At 42.9% G+C, this 25,284-nt stretch overlaps 1 protein-coding gene across 1 annotated transcript in view; it reads left to right on the top strand.

The window, feature by feature from the left end:
• The first annotated feature begins 903 nt into the window (after positions 1–903).
• Positions 904–25,284, top strand: part of UBN2 (ubinuclein 2) — a 48,843-nt gene continuing 24,462 nt past the window's right edge. Inside the window, exons 1-6 of the mRNA XM_068142611.1 lie at positions 904–1,386; positions 5,920–6,012; positions 10,672–10,773; positions 19,434–19,571; positions 20,187–20,299; positions 21,630–22,128. Coding sequence (XP_067998712.1) covers positions 919–1,386; positions 5,920–6,012; positions 10,672–10,773; positions 19,434–19,571; positions 20,187–20,299; positions 21,630–22,128 — 1,413 coding nt within the window. The 5' untranslated portion in view covers positions 904–918. The remainder of the gene's footprint in view (positions 1,387–5,919; positions 6,013–10,671; positions 10,774–19,433; positions 19,572–20,186; positions 20,300–21,629; positions 22,129–25,284) is intronic.

Below are 25,284 nucleotides of genomic sequence, written 5' to 3'. Positions count from 1 at the left end.
ACACACGTTCTTACCACCACCCTTCCAGCCGGGAAATAGTCTCATCCTCAGCTGACCTCTAGGGCGTGTTTAGGGTTTAGGGGTAATCTTGGTTTGGGTTCGGTTGGTTTCTTTTCGGTTTTGGTTTTTTTTTTGGTGACTGACCCACAGCCGCTGAATTCAGGAGGCCTGAGAGCAGCTTTCCCTCAGCAGGCCTGCGGCCCCGGCTGCCATCCCGCGCTGCCCCGAGCGGACGAGCGCCGCACAGCCCTCTCAACACCCGCTGCCGGCAGCGGGGGCGCAGCTCCGGTCCTGCCGGCGGTCCCTGCCGCCCCGTCAGTACGAAGCAGCCCAGCGTGGGACTGCCCCTTCCTCCGCTCCCGCCTCAGCGGGGCCGCGCCGCGCCTCACAGGAGAGGGGATCCCGCTGGGAGCGCGCTGCTGGCGCCACAGCCCGTCCGCGAGCAGCCGCGAGGTGCAGGCGCTGGGCTGGGACGGCGGCGGTCGCCATTGTCCCACAACGGCGGGCGAGCGGGCGAGCGGCTGTCGGACCGGCGCGTCGCGGGCCCTTTAAGGAGCCGACGGCAGGCAGCGTGCACATCGCCAAGGCAACTGGGGGCGGGCGCCGGCGGCCGCGCTGACGTCGGGGGGAAGCTGAGCAATAACAACAGCGACGCGGGGCGGTGCGCCGGCCGTAGCCGTGCGCTTGCGCGGCCTGCGGGCCTGCTTCTATTTATGTGGGGGGGCGCCAAGATGGCGGGGGTGGAGGCGACGAGGAGAACGTAGGGGGCAGCTCCAACCGGGCGGCGGAGGGGGGAGGAGAGAGGGAGGAGGAGGAGCCGGTGGGAGGGAGCGCGGAGAGCGGTGTCACCGAGCGCGTGAGGCGGGGGGCCGGCTGAACGGCGGGCGGGCGGGGGGCGGGGGGGGGGGGCGGCGGAGGATGGCGGAGCCGCGTCGGGTGCCGTTCATTAGCCTGTCACCCGTGAGGCGCCGCGAGGGCGAGAGCCCAGCGCTGGAGCGGGAGCCGGGCGGCCAAGGGCCGGAGCCGCCGCCGGCGGGCCGCGAGGCGCCGCTGTTGGTGCCGCCGGAGCCGGCGCCGCACGAGCTCTCCCGGCCGGAGCCGTCGCCGCCCCGCGAGAGCGCCGCCCGCCTGGAGCCGCCCCGCGAGACCGGCCGGCCCGAGCAGCAGCCGCAGCGAGAGCCCCCGCGGCCCGAGCCGCCGCCGCTGCCGCCACCGCCGCAGCTACCGCCGCCGCCGCGCCAGAGCAGCCGGCAGGAGCCGCCGCCGCCGCAGGAGGCGCTCCCGCTCCGCCAGACGGTCCGCCTGGAGGTGGTGCTGAAGGACCCCACCGAGGAGGGCTGCGTGGAGTTCAGCTACCCGGAGCTGCTGCTGTGCGGGGACTCGCGGGTACGGGACCTCCCCTTTCCATTTCCCCTCCCCTCCCGCCGGGCCGGGCCCCGACGCGCTTCCTCCGCCTGCTGGCGGGCAGCGGACCACGTCCTCGGCTTTGCCGATAAGGCTATCGGTCTCCCCGTGCTGCTCGGAGGTGGTCCCGGCCCGGGGGGGCGGCGCCCTCGGAGGGAAGTCCGGTGGCCTCACCGTCACTCTGGGCTCCTCCTGGTGCTGAAGCTGTGTCTGTGGCCATGGGGGAAGGGGAGGCGTCGCACTTGTCCCTGAGCCGACCGGGGGCTCCCGGGTGGCTTTTCCGGTGTCTCCTGGCATTTGCTGGGAGTAGTGGTAGGAGAAGGCCAGTGTTTTGTGCCCCGCTTACCCCTGTGCCTCATCGCCTCCCTTTGCTTTCCCGAGGAGGTGTAGAGTTGCATTCTCTCTTCGTGGACGCTTTTTGCTGCAGCTGAACGAAACTATAGCCATGCTGGTCTGTTTTCCGAATTGTCTGTAGCCTCTGTGCAGGTAAATGCAGAGTTCTTAGCGTGGCTCTGCTTCAGGCTTTGAGAAGCAGTGAAGTGGCCATTAGCAGACTTGGGACATGAGTTTCTGCAGTTTTTGGAGAGCTGGGATGAATGAGAGTTCATGTGCTTGAAACTTTAACTTCACCTGTAACTGTTAAGAACTTCAAGAAGTGCTGTCTCGTTTCCTGTGCCTCCCAACTGGGTAATACTCGGTACTTGAACTGCTTGGGTTTCTAAGGAGCAAAGTTTGTGAAGAGAACTTTTAAGAGGCAAGCAGCCAACAGTACCCACCATTCAAGTAGGAAGGAGAAATGCGTGTTTTTAAAGCTGGTGACACTTAAACCACCCATTCTTAGTTGAGGAAATTAAGTTACACTTTAAATAGTTGTGCCTTCTTTCAGGTCTGATACTCAGACAATTATAGGGAAGACTTAGTGAAAAGAGCAGGGGACAAGGACATGACTCCTACTGAGAAGGATGTGATCGCTCTGGTGATAAAAACAAACCTCAGCAATGAAGTATTGATACTGCCATTGGATTTTTACATCCAGCACAAACTTGAGAATGTTTGAAGCTTTCCTTTTGTGAATTAAAGTGTTTCTAGGCAGTCATGATGCCACAACTAAACTTAGCAGCTTGCTCACTTTTGGCTCTGTAGTAGGAGAGATGTACACACTGATTGTGTTCAAATGTGGGAGGCAGAAAAATCAATGAACTCTGATTTTAATCCCTCTGAGAGCTTATAATGTGAGTTAAAGGGTTCTTTCTGTTCATCCTGCCCTACAGCTGTTGTGGCCAAGCAGTGCCAGTTATGACTTCCCTGTGTTGGTGTGGCATAAGTATGCTGCTCTGAAGTGCTGCCTTTCTGAGCAGCTCTTGTGTGAAGGTGTTTAGAAGTAGTTCAACATGTGGAGGTTGACTTGTGTTTTTTGTTTGGTTGTCCCTGTGGCAGTTCCTAGTTCCATGACTGCCTTTTTCTGTAGATTGGTTGTCTGCTCACTGCATAGTTGGGGTAAAGTTAATTTATGTGGCTCTGGTGGGAGTTCCATGGCTTCTCAGGAGGAGCAGGGATTTAGGGAATTTTTGGTACAACTGGAATCAGAGATGTCTGTTAAGGTAAAGAAGTGACAGAAATGCTTTGCAAGAAATTGTGCAAGCTTTTTCAGCTCTCTGTAGAATCCAGAGTGAAATGGCCTGTCTGCTGCTGACTGTGTGGAGCAGTCAGATGATTATGTGAAAGAGTGTCATAAATTGTGAGCCTCTTAAAGTGATTCTGGACTTTTCGTTCTTGTTTAGGAACAGAAGTGTGCTTGGCCTGTCAGTTTAACTTCTTGCCTTCTGTGTGGTAGAAGCTGGAAAAGCTACTCTGATGTGGTAGGGAGAACTTCAAGTCTTCTGTTGATCAGCACAAGAGGGACAACACATTTTATCCAGCAGTAAAATCAGTGCATGCTTGTCTCTTTGGAGGTAAAGCCAACAAGAGGAGATTTTGTTCTGCACAGTGCTAGGAGGAGCAGGATGACAGAAGACTGTCTTTGACTGTAGTGTGTAACCCATTTGAAGTTGTAAAATAGACAAAAAAGTGAAAGGAAAAGTGTTCTTGCTTGTGGGTTAGAATAGCCAGGGTGACTTGTACCTGCAGCTCATGCAGAAGAGAAAACTACCTTGTTGAAGGAAGCTTGACCAAGAAACCTCTGCACTCCACCACTCTTCTGCAGAATCTGAGGTTTGCTGTTTCCAAGCAGGTAGTAACTGGTTGGCAGGTAATACTGTGGTTTTAAGTGGATTTTTAGCTTTCCAACTTTGTTGGTTTGATAATGATTCAGTTTCAAATGAGCAGCTCATATAAACTCAGCTATGCAAACTATAGGGTGAAGATTGATTGTTCTCTATTCATCCCTTGTAAGAAGTTGCTCAGTTTCCTTAACTATTCCACTTAATACTCAGCATCACAAAATTAGGAGCTTGTCTTTCTATCTTGTAATGTTGTTTAGAACTGGAGCAATCAAGAAAGGTTCTCCAGGGGCAGGCTCTGACAGGGCAAGGACTGTTGCACAGGATTAACTTAAAATGTTGCTTTAATGTGTCTCTTAATGGAATGGAGGAGATGGCCCAAGCTTACCTCACAAGGAGAATGCAACTTCTTTTTTACTATTCCAAATTTGAGTTCCTAGTCTGAATCAGAAGCTACTGGAGATGTTTGTTAGAAACCCATGCTGTCTTTGTCCTGCTTGTTTGCCTTGATAAAGAGAACATCCTTGATAGATTGGTGGTAGAGTTCATGTTTTAGCAGGATTTATGTAAAGTTTTCAGATGCAAGTAGTAAGTTAAGTGTGGTTGAAGTGTGGTTTGCCTCTTAAACTGGCAGAAGTGAGAATAACACTCCCTTTTCTATTGATGTAATTGAAGCTTGCTGCATAAAGCTTAACTCAAAGCAGGTAAGTCAGAAGCCCAAGATGGCTTCTGTCAAGCAGGCTGTTAAGGTGCTGAAATAGTAATTGCAATAGTAACTGCCAAGTCTGTGAGCTGTCTGGAGCCCTCAGAAAACATCCAGACTAAAACCTGTTTGAATTTGATGTTGCAGTGGTGCTTAACTAATGAAAGTGATAGTCACCTACAGGTTCAAGAGGTTGGTGGAGAGAGACAAGTTAACACTGAAGTACTACATTTTGCTCTACCCTGGCCTGTTCACGTTCACAGTTAAAAAGCCTCCCTTTGCCTAACAGATGATGTGGAATAGATTTTCCCAGCTAAAAGCAGAGTAAACAGTATCTTATGTTCAATTTTGCCTGCAGAAAATAAGTGTGTAACTTAAAACTTTTTTTGAGATTAACCTCTAATTTTTCTCCAAGTACTCACTTCAGAGAATGTGAGGTAATGCAATGCTGTTTGCCATTTTGCTCAGCTTGTCTTTCTCATTGCATTGGTCTTGATATTATTGAGCTGGTTTGTCAGTATTTAGTCAATATATTGGCTTTTTGTACTGCAGAGGAAGGATTTAGCTTTTCTGAATGTAGTGTTGCTTTTGGTTCTGTATTACCATAAGCCTTCATTTATTCATTGGGTGATCTGTGTGCTGTGAAGTTAGCCACCAGCCTTAAAAGTTCTGTAAAATGGAACCCAGTTCCACTGTAGTTTACCATCTTCATCCCCCTCCAAACAACACCAACAAGTACATTTTACATGAGCTGTAATTTGAAGAGGTAACCTTAGTTTTCTGCCATACCTTATTTCCCCCTGGAAAAGCACAGTGTGCACCCTGGATTACTGTTCATTGGGTGTCAGTGAAAGCCTCTTTCTCAAAAAACCCCAAAACAAAACAACAAACAACCAACCCAAAAAAAACCCAACCTCAAAAAAAAGAAAGAAATAAAGCCAACCCAAACTCAAAAGCACAACCCACTTAAAAAAAAACAACCATGAAGGGGATACTTCCTGCTTATTTGTACAGCTGGAATAATCTTTATTGTCCTTGTGGTTGCCATAGCGTGAGTTCTACAAAATTGCCTCTGTAATTACTGAAATTACCTGGAGGAAAGAAAAAATAACAGTACAAGAGTTAAAAGGAGTCACATTAGTTACAATTGTAACTTGCTGAGCTTTTTAGTTTTCTGGCTGCTTCCCTGCTGATTAGCATACCAGGTACGTCTTGTGTACTGTATCTGGAAGGATCACAGCACCAATGAAAGGCACCAGTGGAGCAGAAGTGAAAAGGAGGTGCACTTGGAGAGAATTCGTCCTTGTCGAACCTTAAATAGGCACAGTGCTCTTTTATGCTTGCACTTTCAGTTGAAGTTGTAATGGAATGCTTGGGAAATGTTGAGTCTTTCTTTTCTGTTTGTCTTCTCATTAGGAAAAAAAGAAAGAAACTGTGATAATTGAAGGGGTCAAACTAATTTTTAGGCAGTAATTTCGACTCTAACTTCTGACTGCTAAGTCATCAGAGCACTGTGTGTTGACATTCAGTGGGTTTTCATGGGCTGCACTCTGCATTTCTTTGTACAATGAATATTCAACTTCTGTTTTCCAGAAGAAATCAGTTCACTCAGAAGATCCATTTAATGATGAGCAGCGTGAGAGGCACGAAGTAGAAATGCTGGCCAAGAAGTTCGAGGCGAAATATGTGAGTTACTGTACTGGTGTTAAAACATCCTGATGTTTAAGAGTGATAACTTATGATGCTGCAGAGATGTTAACATCAGGGGTTTCTTCCTTAATAGGGTTACTAATGTAGTGTAAAATGACTTCTGTACATTTTGGAGCCAACTGTCTCATTATATTTAATTTAAGTAGCTTGAAGCTGCTACAAGCTTATTAGACAAGTCTGCTGAAGAGATTTGTCTATAGGATGTTTCAGCTTGTGAAGCTATTCCTGGAAAAGCTTGCTATAGAAATATAAATGAGTAATAGATGCAGGTCGATATTCATGACAACTACTGTGCCAGAGGAAAGAGTTTTCATGTAAAGCAGTTGTGTGCTATTGAACTGGTCTTCTGTTTGGGCTAAATACTGATGGATCCTGATGAATTTCTGACTAGTTTTGTAATGCTTCCTTAGGAAGTTATTGTTGAATAATAAGTCATTCCTTGATGAGTTTACCTTGTAGCTGCCAGCTGCCTAAAGATACTCTGCTGACTCCTGAAAGTGTAATATAAATGACTTAAACAACACTAGGTAGTAACATCAAGAGGCTTTCACTGAAAAATGAAGGTGGAAATCAGAAAACGTTGATTAAAACCACACCCAAACAGGTCTTTAAGAATTCATGTGGGTAGGGTTGGGTGATTAATTCTGAGCTGGCAATCAAAACTCATTATCATGCTTAGGCATGTTGATATTCTGGATTACTAATAGAGCACCTCAGTAATAAGGGGAAACAAGCAGTCATTTGTGTATCTCTGCTATTAATATACATAGTAACATCTTTATTGTCTCATTTATTTAGAGGCTTTTTTTTTCCTCTGGCTAAGGCAGATTTCTCTGAGCATGTAGTCTGTGCATTCTGTAGAAGTCATTGTTATTTCAGGGCATGTTAGCTGTTCATAACAAAAGAAACCTTTAAACTGAAGAGAAGAATTTGGCACTTGGTGCCATGGTTTAGTAGTCATAAAGTCTTGGGTGACAAGTTGGACTTGACCTTTCAGGTCTTTTCCAACCTTATTGATTCTGTGATTCATCTTTTGGAGGGATTGATGGAGCCCAGTATACCCAGTCATTTGAGGAGGTGGTTTCAGAACACTGTTTGCTTTTCATTTGAATGATAAATTAAGTTTTGACCATGAAGCCTTTCAACTGTACTCTTCTAAAAACCTCATTTTCACAATACAAGTTAAGGATTTTATGAAGTCCTGAGAGGAGATGTTTAACTACAGCAGATGAAAGTCTGTTTAAAGCATGCAAAACCATGTGGGAGGGAGTGGTGGTGGAAACAGTCTCATTCATTTATGGATACATTAAAGGTAAACATGCACACTTATGGACAAAGCATGTTATTAAGACTTATGAAATCTAGAGTTCCATGCTCAGTGATAAAAACTGTCAGACAGATCCTTTTAATTGTTAGCAGGTGGGAACAAAACCTAGCCTTTCACAAGAGTTCAAACTTGTGGTGCACTTGTATCCTGATTACTATTTGCACTTTTGATTTCTTGCCTTTCTCATTATCTGCAATACCTTGTGCCCTCAGCTCTCTGAAATTCCCAGAAGGGAAATGCCTTCTGTATAAAACCCAAATTCTTAGGTTGGGGCCACTAAGCATGGAGGATGGCGAGGGGTTAATTCTTGTTAGATGCTCCCAGTCCTTTTTCTCTTCCAGTACAAGAACTATCAATCTCTACTTGCTATCCAAGCTCAGAGGAATTGCATCTCTGTACACTGACCCAGCACAATTGCTCACGTTCTGACAGCATCTGGCCATCTTCTGATTGCTGTGATGAGACATGCACTCCTTAATTTAAACTAGAACAAGGAATCTCATGAAGTGGAATCCCAATCTCTAACAGCATGTTAGTGTAAAAGTGATCACTGGTGATATGACAAAGAGGTCTGTCAGATTTGCAGGAATTACTCTCAAATTAATTAGCTATTACTTGTCTATAACCATTTAAAATTGAGTCAAGGTTTTTAGTCACAGCATGTGACAGTACTTCTGAAAAATCTGATGCATGAAGAACAGTCTTCCTTGAGGGCTTCTCAGATAAATTCTTGCAATCAGATCAGTACAGTATGGGATATATCCTGCAGATACTAAGAAGCCTATAAATAAATGGATTTTTGTGAAATGATGTACATACAGTTAATGTGCCTTTTGTTCACTTGATTATTCAGAGCCTCTTTGCAGTTGAAGCCTGTTTTAAACACTAGCATAAAAATCTGTTCTGAATGGTTCCTGTGTTCATTCTTTTAATCAAACACTGTAAAAACATATTGCATCTTGTACATGAGAATTTTTATTGGACCAAAACAGAGGTCCATCTAATGGCATAGTACTTTAAGATGAGTTTATTCCCAAAAGTATGACAGTGTGCATTGCTACTACTTCACTGTGACTGTCTAGCAATCTGTAGCTTAACTTCTCCCAGCAAAGGCTGTGGTGTTTAGCTACCCTTCGTATACTGTTCTGCCATAGCTTGCTAGATCATTTTGAGTTCAATACATTTGTATTGCCTAGCACTGAGTACCCGACAATTGTGCTGCATGAAAACTTATTTGTGTTTAAACCTGATGAGTTCATTTGGTGCTCCATAATTCCTGTCCTGTAAGGAGCTGTGAAATCTTTCCTGGTTGTCTGCGTGCTACATGGATTATGGTGATTGTGGCTGAAGTGTTTTAACATGATCTTTGACGTCTCTTCTGACCTTAGTGATACTGATACTGAAATAACACTCCATTACTGTATGGCTGCACTGCTTTTTACCTTTAAACATCCTTGTAGGCTTACTGTTCTCTTTCTTTGTTCTAATTTCAAGTGAAAGGATATTAATGGTAGGATGCCCTGATTTGTAAGTGATGTAATGGTGACTTCTCAGTGTGTTCTCTGTTCTTTTTCCATGAGTCCCAATTATCTTCTTTCTGACCACTCTTGATTGTTGAGCAAATGTCATAGAGCTGTGTGTAACAGCTCAGGGCTCCTTCAGCAGCATAACAAATTTTGGGAGCGTGCTATATTTTTCTTGTCTGGCTTGTACTTCCTTTTTGTGGCTTACCTTGCCTTTATTGATAGGGAATTCAGTTTCTGGCTCAGTATAACTCTGAGGCCTTCCAGTGATTCTCCAGTTGGCTGCTTGTTTTTATTTACTATCTTCAGTAATTTGTCACCACCTTTCCCCCACCCCCTGGCCCACCTCTCTGTTGCTTCTAAAGATGAATGAGTGTATATGGCTTGGTGATTTCACTGATTGCTTTCTTTGCCAAAATGAAATACTTGTTTCTACTTTTTTTAGCCTTAAGCCAAACATTAGTATGAGTAGATTTTCCTCTTATTCCATGATAGCTTCTTGTCTTTAAAGTTCTTTGTACCTTTTTTAAAGCATGCTTTACCAAAATTATCTTGCTCTGGAATGTGTATTCTTGTGCCTGTTAGTTCTGTTCATTATAACTTCTATTCATTTGCCCAATATAGTGATCAGGTTTACTGGGTTATAGACTGCTGTGGCCCTTGCAAAATTCTTCAGAAACTGACATTGTATTTGCCTCTTCTAGTCCTGGTGGGCAAAGGTGGTTTAAGCCTTAGATTACATGCCACAGTTAATTTACTGAACTCATATTTGAGTTTTCTGAATACTTACATGGGAACTATTTGCAGCTTCAGAAACTAGATATCTTCATTGGCTCTAGTATCATGACTGTTTACCTTCTAGGGCAGAAGGGTTGAAGGAGCTCTTGGGAAAAGATACTTGGGCTTAGGAAGAGATGTGGTACAGAGGTGGGTTGCATTATAGATCAGTGAGATGAGGAGAGGTGAAGTATAGCTTAACATTCTTCAGACGGCTTGCTGGTGCCTCAGTCAGAATTGTGAGAATTGTGTAAGCTTTCCAACTGGAGTTTAAACAGAATTCTTAAGTGCTCCTTTTATTTTGCTAAGGTTTTCTTTTCTCCTCAAAACTTACTTTTTTTCCTCTTTAAAAGTAACTGCATGTTTTGGGAAGGAGCAGTATTGCAGATCTTGTACCATGTGAGTGACTGAGGTGATGGCTTTTGCGTTGCTAAGTAGTTTTCTCTTAATATGTTTTATCTTCAGTTGTTACAGGAATGCTGTCACTCCTTAAACTCAGAGACACCACATCCACAAGTACCAGATCAATATTTTTCTGCTTTAACTCAGGCTTCACTCTTCTGTAGAGAAGCAATCTATCTTTACTGGATGCCAGGCTCCCAGCACTTTTCTTTGTAAGGATTCTGTCACATATTGCACAACTCAACACTTTCTAAATTATCCTAGTCCTTCTATCACTAGCAGTCTTACCATGATGTTGTAAAAGCATAGGATGGTGAAAGCTCCCCAAACAGGAAATGTTAGGAAGATCTCAGTCATGCAGAAACTGGGTGGCCAGTGAGTACCTTTTAGGGATGATTCTAGTGAGGCTATAGCAGAGCATGTTTGCCTGAGCTCAATCCTGTATGGCAGGTATTATAAGTTATCTACACCACCTTCCAGGGAAGCATCCAAGAAAGCAGAACTGCTGATTTCTGGCTGATCATCCCTCCAATGCCTTATGCTTTGTAGGCTTTAGTACATTGCTTCCCCGTTTCCCAAGTAATGCAAGGCTTGCTTGCTTTTCAGGGTGGAAAGCCCCACAAACACCGGAAGGATCGCCTGCAGGATCTGATTGATATAGGCTATGGTTATGATGAAACCGACCCTTTCATTGATAACTCTGAAGCGGTAAGTAAGCCTCATCGATGCAGCAAGAAGAAACCACACAATGCTGCTTTCTTTTATTTTCTCTTTTGATAAAGAAGAAAGGTAAGGGAGAATACTTTGTGCCTGTGTATAACTGGTATGGATCCCAAGAGCTGTACTACTTTGAGAGTCCCATGAATGATTGTATTTGGAGTCTTACTTAGATGTCAGGATGCACTGTTAATTAAGAAAACTAATGCTGTATCATGTAGTTTTCCAGCTTCAGAAATTGTTTCTTTCACTTACTGTGGACTGAAATCACACTGCCTCTGTTCAGTTTCTTGTACTAGGTATCTGGATTATTAGTAGATTACTGGTGTTAGATTTCCTGCATTAGATCAGGAAGCTATTCTGCTTTTAAAAGCCAGCAAGAATAGAATGCTTATGCTAAACACTCACTGAATAGGTCTGAAAACTGAGATAAACCAGCTTGGTTCAACAGCAGAGTATTACAGCTTATTTTGTCTGAATAGTTTTCAGAAATGAAAACACATTACAAGGTGAAAGAAAAAGGCATTAGTTAGGTGCAGGTGATATCAGGTTCATAAGAAAGCACTTGAAAATATCGTAGCAGGGATATGTGAAATTACAACAGAGGGGAAGAAGCTTGCAAGAGTGTGGATGTTATAAAAGCTTAGCCCTATAATTCTCCTTTATGTGATAGTAGATCTGAGGAGTGATTAAGCTTTGTAAAGAGCTGCTGTGGGCACTGAGCTGTAAGGTTTCAGTCATATAGATGTTGCAATGAATATTGTTCGTAGGAACCGTGTGGGGGAACAGAAGGTGTGTTGCAGAACTGATACCTTCTTGAGCGAAAGAATTTCAGCTGTTAACCACCATGAATAGCAAACTGAGCTTGTCTGTGTGTCTATTATTAGTTCCTGAAGTGGGTCTGAAGACACCTGATCAAGTTTGCTTATTGTAGCTTGGATTAATTTGTCTTTTGTCTTGGTCTAGGTGAAAATTTTCATTGAACTTGCCAATATTAAACTGTCGTATTGTTATCCTTCCATTTCTGGTTGTGCTTGTGTAACAATACTGGGGCCTAAGCCTTGGTCCTAAGTCCTTTCCAAAGGTCAGATTCTGATCTTCAGCTCAGTGAGAACAAAGGTGTTGCACTCCTGCTGAGAAACCATTTGAGCCTACAGGCTTATCCAATTTCTCACTGTTGCTTATGTTAACTATCCTTAGTTTTTATAGTTTGATACAAGACACAAGGTGTATCTCAGTTTTTCCAGATTTATTGTGACCTATCATGGATCTGACATGTGGTTCTGATAACTTTCAGTACTCATAGTACAGGTCTCTGTCAAAGACACATGTGAGTCTAGCAGGGTTGAACTTTTCACTGGTGCACTGATAGTGCTTCTCATACCGTGCCTCTTTCCAGTGCTCTTCTTGTTACCAGCAGCAGATTCATTAGATTTGCAGGAGCATTTACTTCTGATATCTCTTGCCAGACTCCTTGCAAAAACATACAAAAGGCAGTTGTTAGAGGACTAGATGATTGCATCATGTGGTTGCTGTGCAAGCTACTGGGGAGAATGGTGTATTCTCCAAAGATTGCTCTCCTGAACGAATCATTATTCCTTGTCTGCATTACAAATACAGACCAGTGAGAGACTCTCTCTGGTTTTGCTTTTATCCTTATTTCTGTATACAAAGGAAAGGGAAAAAAAGCTGTGCCAGCAGCAGTCTAAGGTGGTATTGCAGACCTTAAGAGTCCTGAAATGTAGGAGTTAACCTCTCATTTCCTCTTAGATGCAAAGACAGACCTGTCTGACTTTGTTCATTTGCTGTGTGGCCAGCTAGTAAATCACTGTATACCCTCAGAAATGTCAGAGACAGGCCCAGCTGGATCTTCCTTCCTGTTGGAAGATATACTTTCTTATATATAAAAAGCTGTAATATCCTGGACACAAACACACAAAAAATGAGTATGACTGCCTCTTGAATTGCTTCAGGATTGGCATCCTGTTGTTTCTCTGTAGCCCAGAAAACAATAATTGAAAGGTTCCTTAGAATTTCAGTCCTTTTTTTTGTCATGGATGTGAAAGACATACTGAGCTCTTTCACAGTGAAACAGATTCATTTCAGAGACATTCTCCTTCTAAAACCAGATTTTGAAGTAATGCCATCAAATCCTATTCAAGAAACCAAACCAATAGACCCCATAAGCTTGTTTGGAGTAGCCTTTGTAATGAAGGAATTCTTCCTTTGGATGCATTTCCAATTAAGCAATTCTGCACATGTGTCATGGATGCACATATAACAAATGGCAGATGTACTGGAGGATTTGGGCCCTCCAAGGATCTAGGAAAGCAATTGCTGATTTTTTTGGGGGCAGGAATTGGGGTCAAGTGCGAGAAATCTGCTTATGGCATGGGTTTTAGGTAATGAACTTTCATGGGGCTGGAGTGCAAACAGATACAGGCCATGATTTTCCTGGAGGAAGGTTCTTGGAAAGTGCTGATAGAAGAGAGCTTTTCCTGAGCAAAGAAAATTTTCCTGTCAGACTCCTCAAAGGGGCACTGACACCCTGATAAGGTATGGTAAATCTTGGGCTGCCTAGCAGGCTAGATTGCCATTGTTTACCTCTGTGCAAATGATGAACATGCATCAGATGATTACAGATTTCCTTTTATTGTTTACTCTGGAAAGAATCAGTGCTTTCTTACAGCATAGTAAAGGCTTCAGCAGCCTGGCTGCATTAACACCATTAAGGTCCTTGTGACTATTGAACACAAGAAAGTAAGGGCTTCTGAAGAGCAATTAAGTGGACTTAGATGTGAAGTCAAACTAAAGAAAAGTATTAGAGTAATATGTACCCAAAAAACTTTCTCCAAGTGACACAGTCAATTCCTACCTCCCATCTTCCTTCAGATATACCTCCTCTTAAAGGAATAAATACATAGTTAGAAGTTGCTGTTTGCTTTGCATGTATCCAGTTTACATGCTGTTCATTTTTTCACCTTGCTGTCATCCTCAGAGTATTTTTAGCTGGTCTTGTTTGAAGGAAGTGAAATTTCCTCTCTGAATGCAGTTGCAGGCAAGTGGGAAATTCATGTTTCGGTCTACTGGGTTGAGCATTTTGACTGTAGTCAGCAGGTTGTGAACTCCTCATTCCAGAAAGATGTAAATCAAACCCATCTTACTCTACTGTTCTTAACTATTATGTGGTGATTACTCTGGCAGCAAATACTAATCTTTACATAGCTAAATGGACCTCTGTGGTAGTAATACAGAGTTGATAACCTGTGGAGAAAGCTGTCCCCCTCCTCAGTGCTTCTACTGCTTTGATGCTGAAAACAGCTTTTGCTAGAATATAAACTGCACAGAACTACATCATTTGTGGAATGGTATTCTTGTAGGTTTCTGCTTCCTGCGTGCACACACAAGCATACATGTGCATATCAGCCTGCTCCTGGGATACCTGAATATTTGGTTGCTTCAATACTTTCCTGACAATGTGAGCTTTACACAGGTAGAGGTTCCAGAGGAATACAGTGCTCTCTGAGCTTTCTGCTGTGCAACATAGAACAGGAATCTGAAGTAATGCATGGTGCATAGTGAAAAAGTATGTCACTTTCTTACTCAGGGTTAATAAGACCTGCCTGTCCACAGCAAAGACCAGCTAGCACCTTCTAACAGGTCAAGTAGATGAACACAGAGGAACAACCATAATAAATGTAGCAACTTCTTGCTATTTGCTAACACTTTTGAAGATTACAAAATTGCCTTTGAAAAATCATCAGAGGTACTAGAAGGGCAAGATCATGACCTAGGACCAACTATTCTTCATAAGTAGATCAATTTATTTAAGCTGCACAGGGAACTTGTATTGTCCTAAGTAATTAGAAACAACATTATTACTAATAAATTTTAAAGAGGGGGGTATAACATGCCAAAATAACAGATCTTTGGTAAGTGTATTTGTCTGCTTGTCATAGGGTAAAGTCTGTTGTTCATCTTAAATGAATGGAAAAGGAAAGTATAACTTTTTTTCCTATGGAATCTTCCAGTAATTCTCTAATGTTGAACCCAGAGAGATTAAGTCATATGTTGTGTGTTTATTTGCAAATAAACCACTGAACTATAGTTTCATTGTGGGTCAGAGCTCAGTCTCTGAATGAGCTGAACAGATAAAGGTGTTCACAAAAGTGGTCATACATTTTTATAACTTAGGCTGAAATAGAATAGAATAAATCAGGTTGGAAGAGACCTTCCAGATCATCACGTCCAACCTATCATCCAACACCACCTAAACAACTAACCCATGCAACCAAGCACCCTGTCAAGTCTCCTCCTGAACACCTCCAATGATGGTGACTCCACCATCTCTCCAGGCAGCCCATTCCAATGGGCAATCACTCTTTCTGTGAAGAACTTCCTCCTGACCTCCGGCCTGAACCTCCCCTGGCGCAGCCTGAGACTATGTCCTCTTGTTCTGGTACTGGCTGCCTGGGAGAAGAGACCAACCTCTGCCTGTCTACAACCTCCCTTCAGGTAGTTGTAGACAGCAATAAGGTCACCCCTGAGTCTCCTCTTCTCCAGGCTAAGCAACCCCAGCTCCCTCAGTCTCTCCTCACAGGGCTTGTGTTCCAAACCCCTCACCAACTTCGTTGCCCTTCTCTGGACTCGTTCCAGCAAGTCAACCTCCTTCCTAAACTGAGTGGCCCAGAACTGGACACAGGACTCGAGGTGTGGCCTAACCAGTGCAGTGTACAGGGGCAGAATGACCTCCCTGCTCCTGCTGGCCACACTGTTCCTGATGCAGGCCAGGATGCCATTGGCCCTCTTGGCTGCCTGGGCACACTGCAGGATCATGTTCAGCCTACCATTGACCAGTACCCCCAGGTTCCTCTCTGCCTGGCTGCTCTCCAGCCACTCTGACCCCAGCCTGTAGCACTGCATGGGGTTGTTGTGGCCAATGTGCAGAACCTGGCACTTGGATGTGTTCAATCTCCTGCCCTTGGACTCTGCCCATCTGCCCAGCCTGTCGAGGTCTCTCTGCAGAGCCTCTCTACCCTCCAGCAGATCAACTCCTGTGCCCAGCTTGGTGTCATCAGCTAATTTACTGATGAAGGACTCAATGCCCTCATCCAGATCATCAATAAAGATGTTAAAGAGGATGGGGCCCAGCACTGATCCCTGGGGGACACCACTAGTGACTGGCCGCCAGCTGGATGTGGCACCATTCACCACCACTCTCTGGGCTCGGCCCTCCAGCCAGCTCTAACCCAATGCAGTGTGCTCCCATCCAAGCCATGGGCTGACAGCATGGTCAGGAGTTTGCTGTGGGGGATGGTGTCAAAGGCCTTGCTGAGGTCCAAGTAGACTTCATCCACAGGCCTCCCCACATCCACCAGGCAGGTCACCTGCTTGTAGAAGGAGATCAGGTTGGTCAGGCAGGACCTGCCCTTCCTAAATCCATGCTGGCTGGGCAGTATTGCTGTTGCAAATATCTTATACAATCATATTTACATTTTCTGTTCATTTAGGGTACTAGAAAGCAGTAAGCTTATCTCAAAGGAGGAGGTACTTAGGTATGTTGTAACCTGCAGGACCCAGTTCTAGGCAAGTTGAAAATGAAGTGAAACATTCAGTTTTAAATTATACCTTGATCAGTAGGCTGAGGGCAAACCACATTTTGATAGGGAATGCTCTCAAGGGTTAAAGAGAACTGAATGTCCAAAAGGTCTTAAAGTCTGACTGAATTCAGTCTTCAGCAGAAGCTGTTGAAACCTCAGCTAGTAAGTTGCACATGCACATCCTGCCAACCTACTTTGCCTCTTGTTACAGGATAATTTGTTAGTCTGTGTATTCAATGAATTCTGCCTTTCTGGTTGCCTTGTTCCTATGAATCTGTGCCAGTGATGATCATTCTAATCATCTGCTGTGACTCACAGCTTCCTCACTTGTGGACCATCTTCAATACTTACTTTTTCTTGTATGTTCTTCAGAGCTTCCTTTACTACTTCACAGCTAATTCTTTACTGTATTTCACATTATTTGTTCTTCACTTTTTATGATAATGGTCCCAGCTTTGTGTGCTTTCTCCTTCAAACTTGGCAACTACTACATTCTTCTGTTTTGATCCTGTACTGCCCCTGCCTCACCAATTCAGTTCATAACCCTGCCAGCTCAAAAGCGAAATTCCTGCTCTATTAAGCACTATGGATAATGTATTTTCTTCTTTCATCATCTTGTACATAATGAAGCTGGTTCTGAGAGCTGTAGAAAACCATCAGATTTCTCTGAAGTTCTTACAGTCTCTTCTCTCAAGTTTACTTTGGACCTCCTACATTGCATGACCATCCTGGTCTCTTAAGATGAATGACAAGACCACAACTAAGCCACTTTGCTTTCATTTTGTCCAGTTAATAGATTCTTGCTATTTTGTGCTAGTCTTTCATATGATCTTAGGGTGTTTGGTGGATCCTGTCAACCACTTTTCCTTTCCCTTTTTGTACTGCTTGTTAAGCCTTCCATTGCGGGAAGATAAAGCATAATGACTCATGGACATTTCAACTACTTATGCAGATCAAAACCATATAGACCTGCAGTTCAGGCTCTCATCAGCTCCCCTGTTGAAGGATGCATTTGCTGTTTTCCTCCTCTGAATAACTCTTTTTCCTATCTTAGTACTTTTGGTAGCCTGGACCTTTTTGTTCTTACACCATTTCATCTTCAGTATATTTTGCATGGCATGCAGGGGGAAGTGAAATAAGCTGGTAGCTGACACTGCACTGTTTATTATGTGTAGGTGTTCAAGTCCTCAATTAATGGTGTGGCAGTTAAAACTGTTTACTAATTTGTTCAGTCTGTTGAATTCTGTCTTAACAGACATGTAAAGAAATGCCCCTAATTCAAATTTCAACGTAACAAATGCTTTTCTCAAGTATCGTAATCATTTGGTTGTGCTACCAAACAGCTGTAACTCAAAATCTACCTTCTTCCTTTACCAGACTGCATAGCTCTGAGCTGTGTCATAATCCTACCCTTTCTTTCACAAAAAGGACAGAAGTTGATTCTTAGTCCTTGCTGTTGTTTCTTTCTGGTACTTTTCTAACACTTTCCATGAGGTCCTGTAAATGCTTCCTGACAGACTCTAGCTGTCAGAATTGTATTTGTTGCCTAAGTAAATCATCTTTAAATTTTCAGTGTTTGAAAACTAAGAGTGGTAGTTTGTATCTAAAGCAGTTTGGGGCAACCTTGTCCTTTGGTAGTGATAACAGCATTGCCAAGGCAACCCTTCCTCAGCTCTTTTGCAAACACTTCCATGGGCTCTGTTGATTATTATGTGTAGAGCTAGAGTGAATATGTTCAGGTTGAGAAGACCCTTAAGATTATCAGGTCCAACCATTAACCCTGCTCTACCAAGTTCACCAGTGAACCGTGTCACTCAGTACCACAGCTAAATGACCTTTAAACATACAGAGATGATGATGATTCAAAACAAATCCTGGGACTAGGGTATTTGTGTTAAGACACCTAAAATTGTAAGTAAGACATAATCAACACCTAGAATCTGAAATAAGAGAACAGATACTGTGGCAAAGTTGTCATGCCTGGCTTACCTTTCTTAACAAAAGAAAATTTCAGAGAACTCTGTAAGAGAAGTAGCTTTTTTGAGCAGGACAGTGTGGTTAGAGTTGGTACTAAATATAGCATGTGCTGGAACATCTGAATGTGTCAACTGCACTGCAGATCTTGGTATTAATGAAAACCGTGGCAGCCTTAATAAAGCAAAGCAGATAATCTGTGAGGGTTTGTTTTATGCTTAATTTACAGAAACATTTCTATTGTCTTCAGTCTTTTCCTGAATATAACACCCAGTTCTGTAAAATTCTGACACAGATTAGGCTTCCTCCAGTGCAGTAGTGTGATTGTTCAGACTGACAGAGCTTTTTTCAAAATGAGGAAAAAATAGGTTCTGGAAGTGAATGTAGCTATCACAGATAACTTAAAGGTTCTGTGTTAAAGGTGTGTTACTAGCAGAGGTACTTTGAACTGCATGTTGTCTCATAAAATGGAAGAGTATTCAATAAATGAATGGATAGAGGCAGGTTTTGTTACAAAAATTTGTTGCTGGTTTGCCTGCAAGGCTGCTGTCCACAAAAACAAACAATTCACCACGGGTCAGCCTGCTTCCTATATGAAAGCAACCAATGAAGGATCAAGTGAAGCTGCTCCTAGGCAGATGGTGTAATCACATTGCTCCTGTGGTTTGTGTATCTTGAGATTTAATGGCTACCATAATGCAACATGCTCTCACAGACAGAATATTGGGGGGGGGGGGGGAAGTGTAGAAGTTGGGGTTGTTCTGCAGCCAAGATTGGGAGGGGGGATGCCTGTATGCTCATCCTGATTTCCTTCAGAAAGCAGGACTTTCACTGCTGTAGTCCTCTCTTCCTTATATATGTTTGTGTATATACACATATGCATGTGTTTTGAAAGTAAAAAGTCTATTCTGTAATATTAATGCTCTGTGCCTTGACCAGTAAGTGTTCAACAGTGCCCCATTCTAGTGAACTGTGTGGTGTACTTGTATATAGTTTTCATGTGTGGGGACTGATACATGAAATACACATTAATTTTCTGAAGAAATGCTGATAAACTCCTCTCCTTTTCCTGCACAGTATGATGAATTGGTTCCTGCATCCCTAACAACCAAATATGGAGGGTTTTATATCAACACTGGCACACTGCAGTTCCGTCAGGCATCTGACTCGGAGGACGAAGACTTTGCAGAAGACAAAAAGCATAGGCCACCTAAAGTGGGTCATCTTCATTATGCTTTTTATACAGAGCTTATAGCTAGGTGGACATATAGAATATTGAGGCTGAGTGGGGTGGGGTTAACTTTCTTCATAACAGCCATTTTGGTGCTGTGATTTGGATTTGTGAGTGATAGAGTGTTGGTAACACACTGAAGTTTGTCTGTTGCTGAATGTTTGCACGGCGTGGAGGCTTTCTTTTTTGCTGTGCTGCACCAGCAGGGAAGCTGGGGTTCAGCAGCAACTGGAGAGAGAAGACAGCCAATCTGCATCAGCCAAAAAGATATTTTATCCTTTGTAACTGCATATGCAGCAGTGAAACTGCGGTAACAGAAGGAGGCAAAGGGGATTCAGTCTTGTGTGGTGGCCATTGCTCATACTGCCGGGACGTACCTCTGTGTGCCTGGAAGTTTTTGTTCTTACTGAGTTCAGTAACTGTGCAAAAATAATTTGATTGCAACTTGCCAGCAACTGCAGTTGCTGACAGAAATCCCATGGTACTGTTTGCCTTTATGCCTATTGAAGTATTTTTTTTTTCCTGAAAAATGTAAGGAAAACTAAATGTTTCTTTCTGTACAAGAAGAATCATTGCCCTCCCTTCAATCGCTTTTCTAGATAGCAAAGTTGAAAGAGAGTGACGATCGAGGAATGAAGAAGCGCAAGCGGAAAGATGAAGGGACAGAAAAGGAGAAGAAACCTCGGAAAATGAAAGTTCCTAAGCAGTTGGGGTAGGTTTCTTTCTTCAGATGAGCCCTTGGCTTAGGTGAGGTTTGGGTTGGAGATTGCATGCCACAGAAAGATCATCACAACTGTTTAGAATGTTGCATTTTTGAACTGCAATCAATAGCAAAGAGATTTGGGGTTGGAATTGAGATTATTTATAAACATGTCCTACATGTAAATCTTTTTGTCCCCCAATATCCAGTATCTGAAGGGGGCCTACAGGAAGGCTGGGGAAGGACTTCTCAGGATCTCAGGTAGTGATAGGACTAGGGGGAATGGATTGAAGCTGGAGGTGGGGAGATTCAGGCTAGATGTGAGGAGGAGGTTCTTCCCCATGAGAGTGGTGAAACCCTGGAATGGGTTGTCCAGGGAGGTGGTTGGGGCCCTGTCCCTGGAGGTGTTTAAGCCCAGGCTGGACGAGGCTCTGGCCAGCCTGATCTAGTGTGGGGTGTCCCTGCCCATGGCAGGGGTGTTGGAGCTAGATGATCCTTGTGGTCCCTTCCAACCCTGACTGATACTATGATACTATGAATATTTTGAACAAGGAATAATAAAACAAGTAAAGGCAAATTGCAGAAAAATTGCCTATGAATGACACTATCCATTTTTCTACACAAAGCCTTATATAGGACTAAGAACTACAGCTCCTAATGGAAAAGAGTTTTGTTTTTATCCCTTGATTTCTAATCTGGAGAACTATGAACATGGCTTAACTATTCTGTATGTTTATTTTCAGCTTTATGCATGTTTTCATGAGTTCTGAGACTAGAGTGGGAAGATTGGGGTTTAATTGGCTTCTAGAAAACGCTTATTGAGTGGGAGTTGTCATATTATGAATATTTGTTTATTGATAACTGTTCATCAACATGATAAACTGTTGGAAAATTTTCAGCTGAAGTAGCACATAGATGTTGAGCCTGCATGTCAAAATTCTTAGCAATAGAGAGAACTTCTCATAACCTACATGGTGTGCCTAAACTTAAAGCAGCCTGCCACCATTCAGGAGTCTGAGAAGCAAGTTTAGGTATTTTGGTAGCACAGATCAGCTATGGGTTTAACAACACTGCCAATTTCTCCATAATTAGAGAAGTCAAAAGTGAGCAACCTTTTTAATTAATGTGTCCAAAACTTAGCAGAACAAATCAGGTGGAGCACATGACAGGACATGACCTGCCAAGGTTTATGGTAGTTAATAGAACAGTCTGAAGATGGAAGCACAAAGTAATTGCTACTTTTCCCTGATCACTTTTTAAATTGCACTAAACAGGCTTTCTCTCTAAAGGTTATTACAGCCTTGCATCACATGCATTCTAATAAGATTTCTTTCCTGTACAGAGTAATGGCCTTAAATTCTCACAAGTCTGACAAGAAGAAAAAGAAGCTATATAAAGACTCTCTCTCTCTGGCTGCCATGATCCGTAAATTTCAAAAGGAGAAGGAAGCCATGAGGAAGAAGGAATCAAGTCCAAAACCTCCAGTGACTGTTGCAACCTCTACCCCCAGTAAAATTCCTTCCTCCTCTCTCAGTGCAGGAAATGATATCTCTGACTTGAATCTTAGGAGCAATGATCCTGTTCTCTCCATTTTTGGTAGCACAAATGAACCTGAGCTCCTACAAGAAACTGAAAGTGCCCTGGAGATGCTGGGAGACATTGACTTTGACAAGTTGCTTGATGGCACTTCTGATGGCAGCCCGGTATCTGAGCTGTCAGGAGAAAATGGAAATGTCACTCAGGCAACCTACACCTCTCAGGTCATGACACCCAAGCAGGTGCCTGCCCTCCCAGAAGGTCTACCTGTGCTACTTGAAAAGCGCATTGGGGACCTTCGAACAGTAAGTATGCATTCACTGGCAAGAGGTTGCATTCAAGAGTCTGAGAGAAAAGGAAGAGTTAACTAGAACCTGAGTTGTCATCTTTACATGGCTGGCAGAAACTAACATATGTAGAACTGGTCATAGTGTTTATCTTGAAGGCTGCATTTATACCCAGATGAAAATGAGCACAGAGGTAATGCAGGTCAGTTGTTGTGTTTGTTTCACAGTGTAGACAGTGTTTGCTGAGTCTTCTGTGTACAATAACTTGTCATGTTTGTTTGGGTTTTTTCCATAATGAAAATATCAGTGTTACTTTAACTTGAATTATTAGCTGGTGAAATGAATGAGGGTTTCCTTACTTTGGAGCAGGAAACCTGGAATATGGCTGCACCTTACAAATCAGTGTCTTGAATTCTTGGCTCCATAACGTAAATGATAACTTGCCAGTTCAAAACTGAACAATAACCCACCAAAAAAACAATCACCCAGAAACAGCAGACACAAGAATTCAAGTTGAAAGCTAGAATGGAGTCCAAACTTGCCCAGTGAGAAATACTAAATCCTTGGGTTAGAAACATCCCAATAGCATATTAAAAGGAATCAGAGCTAGTAAGGTGGTATATGCTTCTTGTTTGATTGCCATGAAAACATTATTCAGACTAAAGTGCAGCTTTTCCTTACTCAGATGAAGTTTGGTGAAAGCAGTTCAAGTTACTGTCTTTTTGGAAAGAAATAGTTTAGCCAGTAACAGTTTGCTTTGCTACATGTTACAGTAATGATAAGATGTTGCTTACCTTATGGAAATGTCTAACAGTGGTGTTAGTTATTTTTGAATGTACCAAGCTAAATAGAACCAAAGAGTTTAATATTACTAAAGTGTGAGAGAGAATTTTGTCTACCTTTGAATATTCAGTTTAATCTTGGCTATGAATCAACAACAAGCTTCTACCAAAACTGCAGGACAACAGGATTAGGCCCAAAGTCAGGAAGCTAGTGGCCTGTCCCAAATTCCTGCTGCTTCACTGTATAACAAGCTCCATCCAATTGGAAGAAAGCTTTAATTCAGTGGTTCCTGGAAAGCCTAACTCTTACATTGTGCTTTTCATAATGTCTCACAGAAGTTTGGTGCTGGCTGAGCAGAGCAAATCTACCCATACATGTGAGGAAAAACTAGGTTGTGTTGGCTTAAAGATGGCAGCTTCCTAATCTCCTGCAACTTGCAGTCAAGTGACACATTATCAGTGGAGGGGAGCATCTTCTAAAAGGCAGGGAGAAAAATTACCCTTGTCAAATACTTAGCAGGCTTACAGCTTTAGTGCAAAGAAAGCTAAACAGTTCATAAGGAACTAGGCTGTGTTCCATGAATGCAGTATGACATGTCTTGATTATAGACATAATAGAAACTAAAGTCACTGACTAAATACAATAAAAATTCCTGACTTCCTTTTGTAGATTAATTTATTTTAGTTCCCAATTGGGCAATTCTGAACAGCTATGACAGGAGGCAATATTACACACAAGCAGGAGAGTAATAATATGGCTTTTGTTTCTTATTGTGAAGGTAACTGACAAAATAATCTGTCTGTAAAGGGGGGAAAAAACAAACCAAAGAAGAAAAGGGAGGAAAAAAACCCACACCAGAACAAAACCCCACCCACCAAACCAGCCCCAGTTCACTGATAACAGTGCACTTTGTTACAGTCTCCCAGAGTTGCTGCCTTCAAAAGCCAGCCACACTGTCCAGCGTGACAGTATAATGCTGAAACAGCCTTTTAAGGGCTACCTGAAACTACAGTGTCAAAGCATATATTTTCTTCTTTTTTATATGAGCAGAACATGATATTAATCCTTGTGTTAATTGTGCTTAAAGCTACTGATCTAAGACTCTCCAACCTGTCTCTTCAGCATCCTATCACTTGTAAACATCTATAATTTTTTCAGTTTGGTTTTCTTTTAGCAGGACAAAGGCTTCAATATTCTTGAACAGATAGTATCATCCCCTCAGCAGTAGAAAGCAATCAGCAGAACGCAGTTCTTAGAGGAACCTTAACTCTGGTGGCAGTGTTCAGGACTGAAGCAGTAAAGCACTCAGACAATGAGCTACCTTATGGTTTCTGACAGAATATCAAGCTCCTGTTTTCCTGTGCAGTCTAGAGTTCACAATCCCAGAAAACATTTTTCTCTGAAACTTAGATGAGTCAGTTATGAAGAACAAGAACAGTAAGTACTTCATAATAATAAAGGAGGGTTTTATCAAGCTATCACTTGCATTTATTTGTAGGTTTTGGCTACTTTCTCACAAGCCACTGCATTTTTTGTTTTTTTTTAAATAAAAGGCAGAATTAGAGTCTTTCAATTATTTGAATAGTCAGCTTTGTAGCATGTTGGCTGTCTCTCATATCTGTCAGTCATTAGAACAATCTCCCACTCGCCTGCTTTTCTGCATTTATATCTTTCTAAGTTCTTTAGGTGTTTGCTGACTTGCCCCAGTGTCAGAATATGAAATGAGAGTAAGCCTCTAAAAGTGATTTGTGTTTTTCCTCTTCTATAAATCTACAGAGTGGATGAACACTAGAGAAAAGAGCTTGCAGACTCTTGCATCTTACTGAAGATGCAGAGCTTGTGGATTTTCTTCTACAAACTCTAATTGCTTGAAAATGAGAATCTAGGTGGTAAGAACAAAGATAAAGGGATTCTGCATGGGAATTCCTGTGAAATCAGTGGGGCAAAAATTGATCAAAGGAAGTGTTTACAGGAATAAGGTTGTTTTTTTTCTTTTCTTCCCCTAACCCTAGACAAACTCAGGAAGAGACCAGACAAAATTACTAGAGAGAGAGTCTAAATAGGCAAGAATGCTGGACAGCACCAGAAAAGAGAGATGAAGTAATCCTCTAGCATGCATAATCCCATTGTAGAAATTGCAGTGAATGATTGTGGAGGATGTAAGAAGCCTGGGAAGTTAACTGGATGAGACACATACCAGGTAGAAAAGGAACCTTTAATAGATAGAGTAGTGCTGTTGCCTGCTTGATTTGTCAAGCAATGCTCTTTCTAGAGGAGTGGAATGTTGCTGGTGGTGAGATGATAGAAATCTGCCATTTTCCTTCTTCCTAATTATGGAACAGATGAATTAACACTGGGCAGATTCTAAATAGAATGAGGGTGTCCTAGAGT

This window comes from Melanerpes formicivorus, unplaced genomic scaffold (assembly GCF_026170545.1).
Source record: "Melanerpes formicivorus ecotype bairdi unplaced genomic scaffold, bMelFor1.0.p_v2 SCAF_8, whole genome shotgun sequence".
NCBI lineage: Eukaryota > Metazoa > Chordata > Aves > Piciformes > Picidae > Melanerpes > Melanerpes formicivorus.
This window is presented reverse-complemented; position numbering and strand designations above follow the sequence as displayed.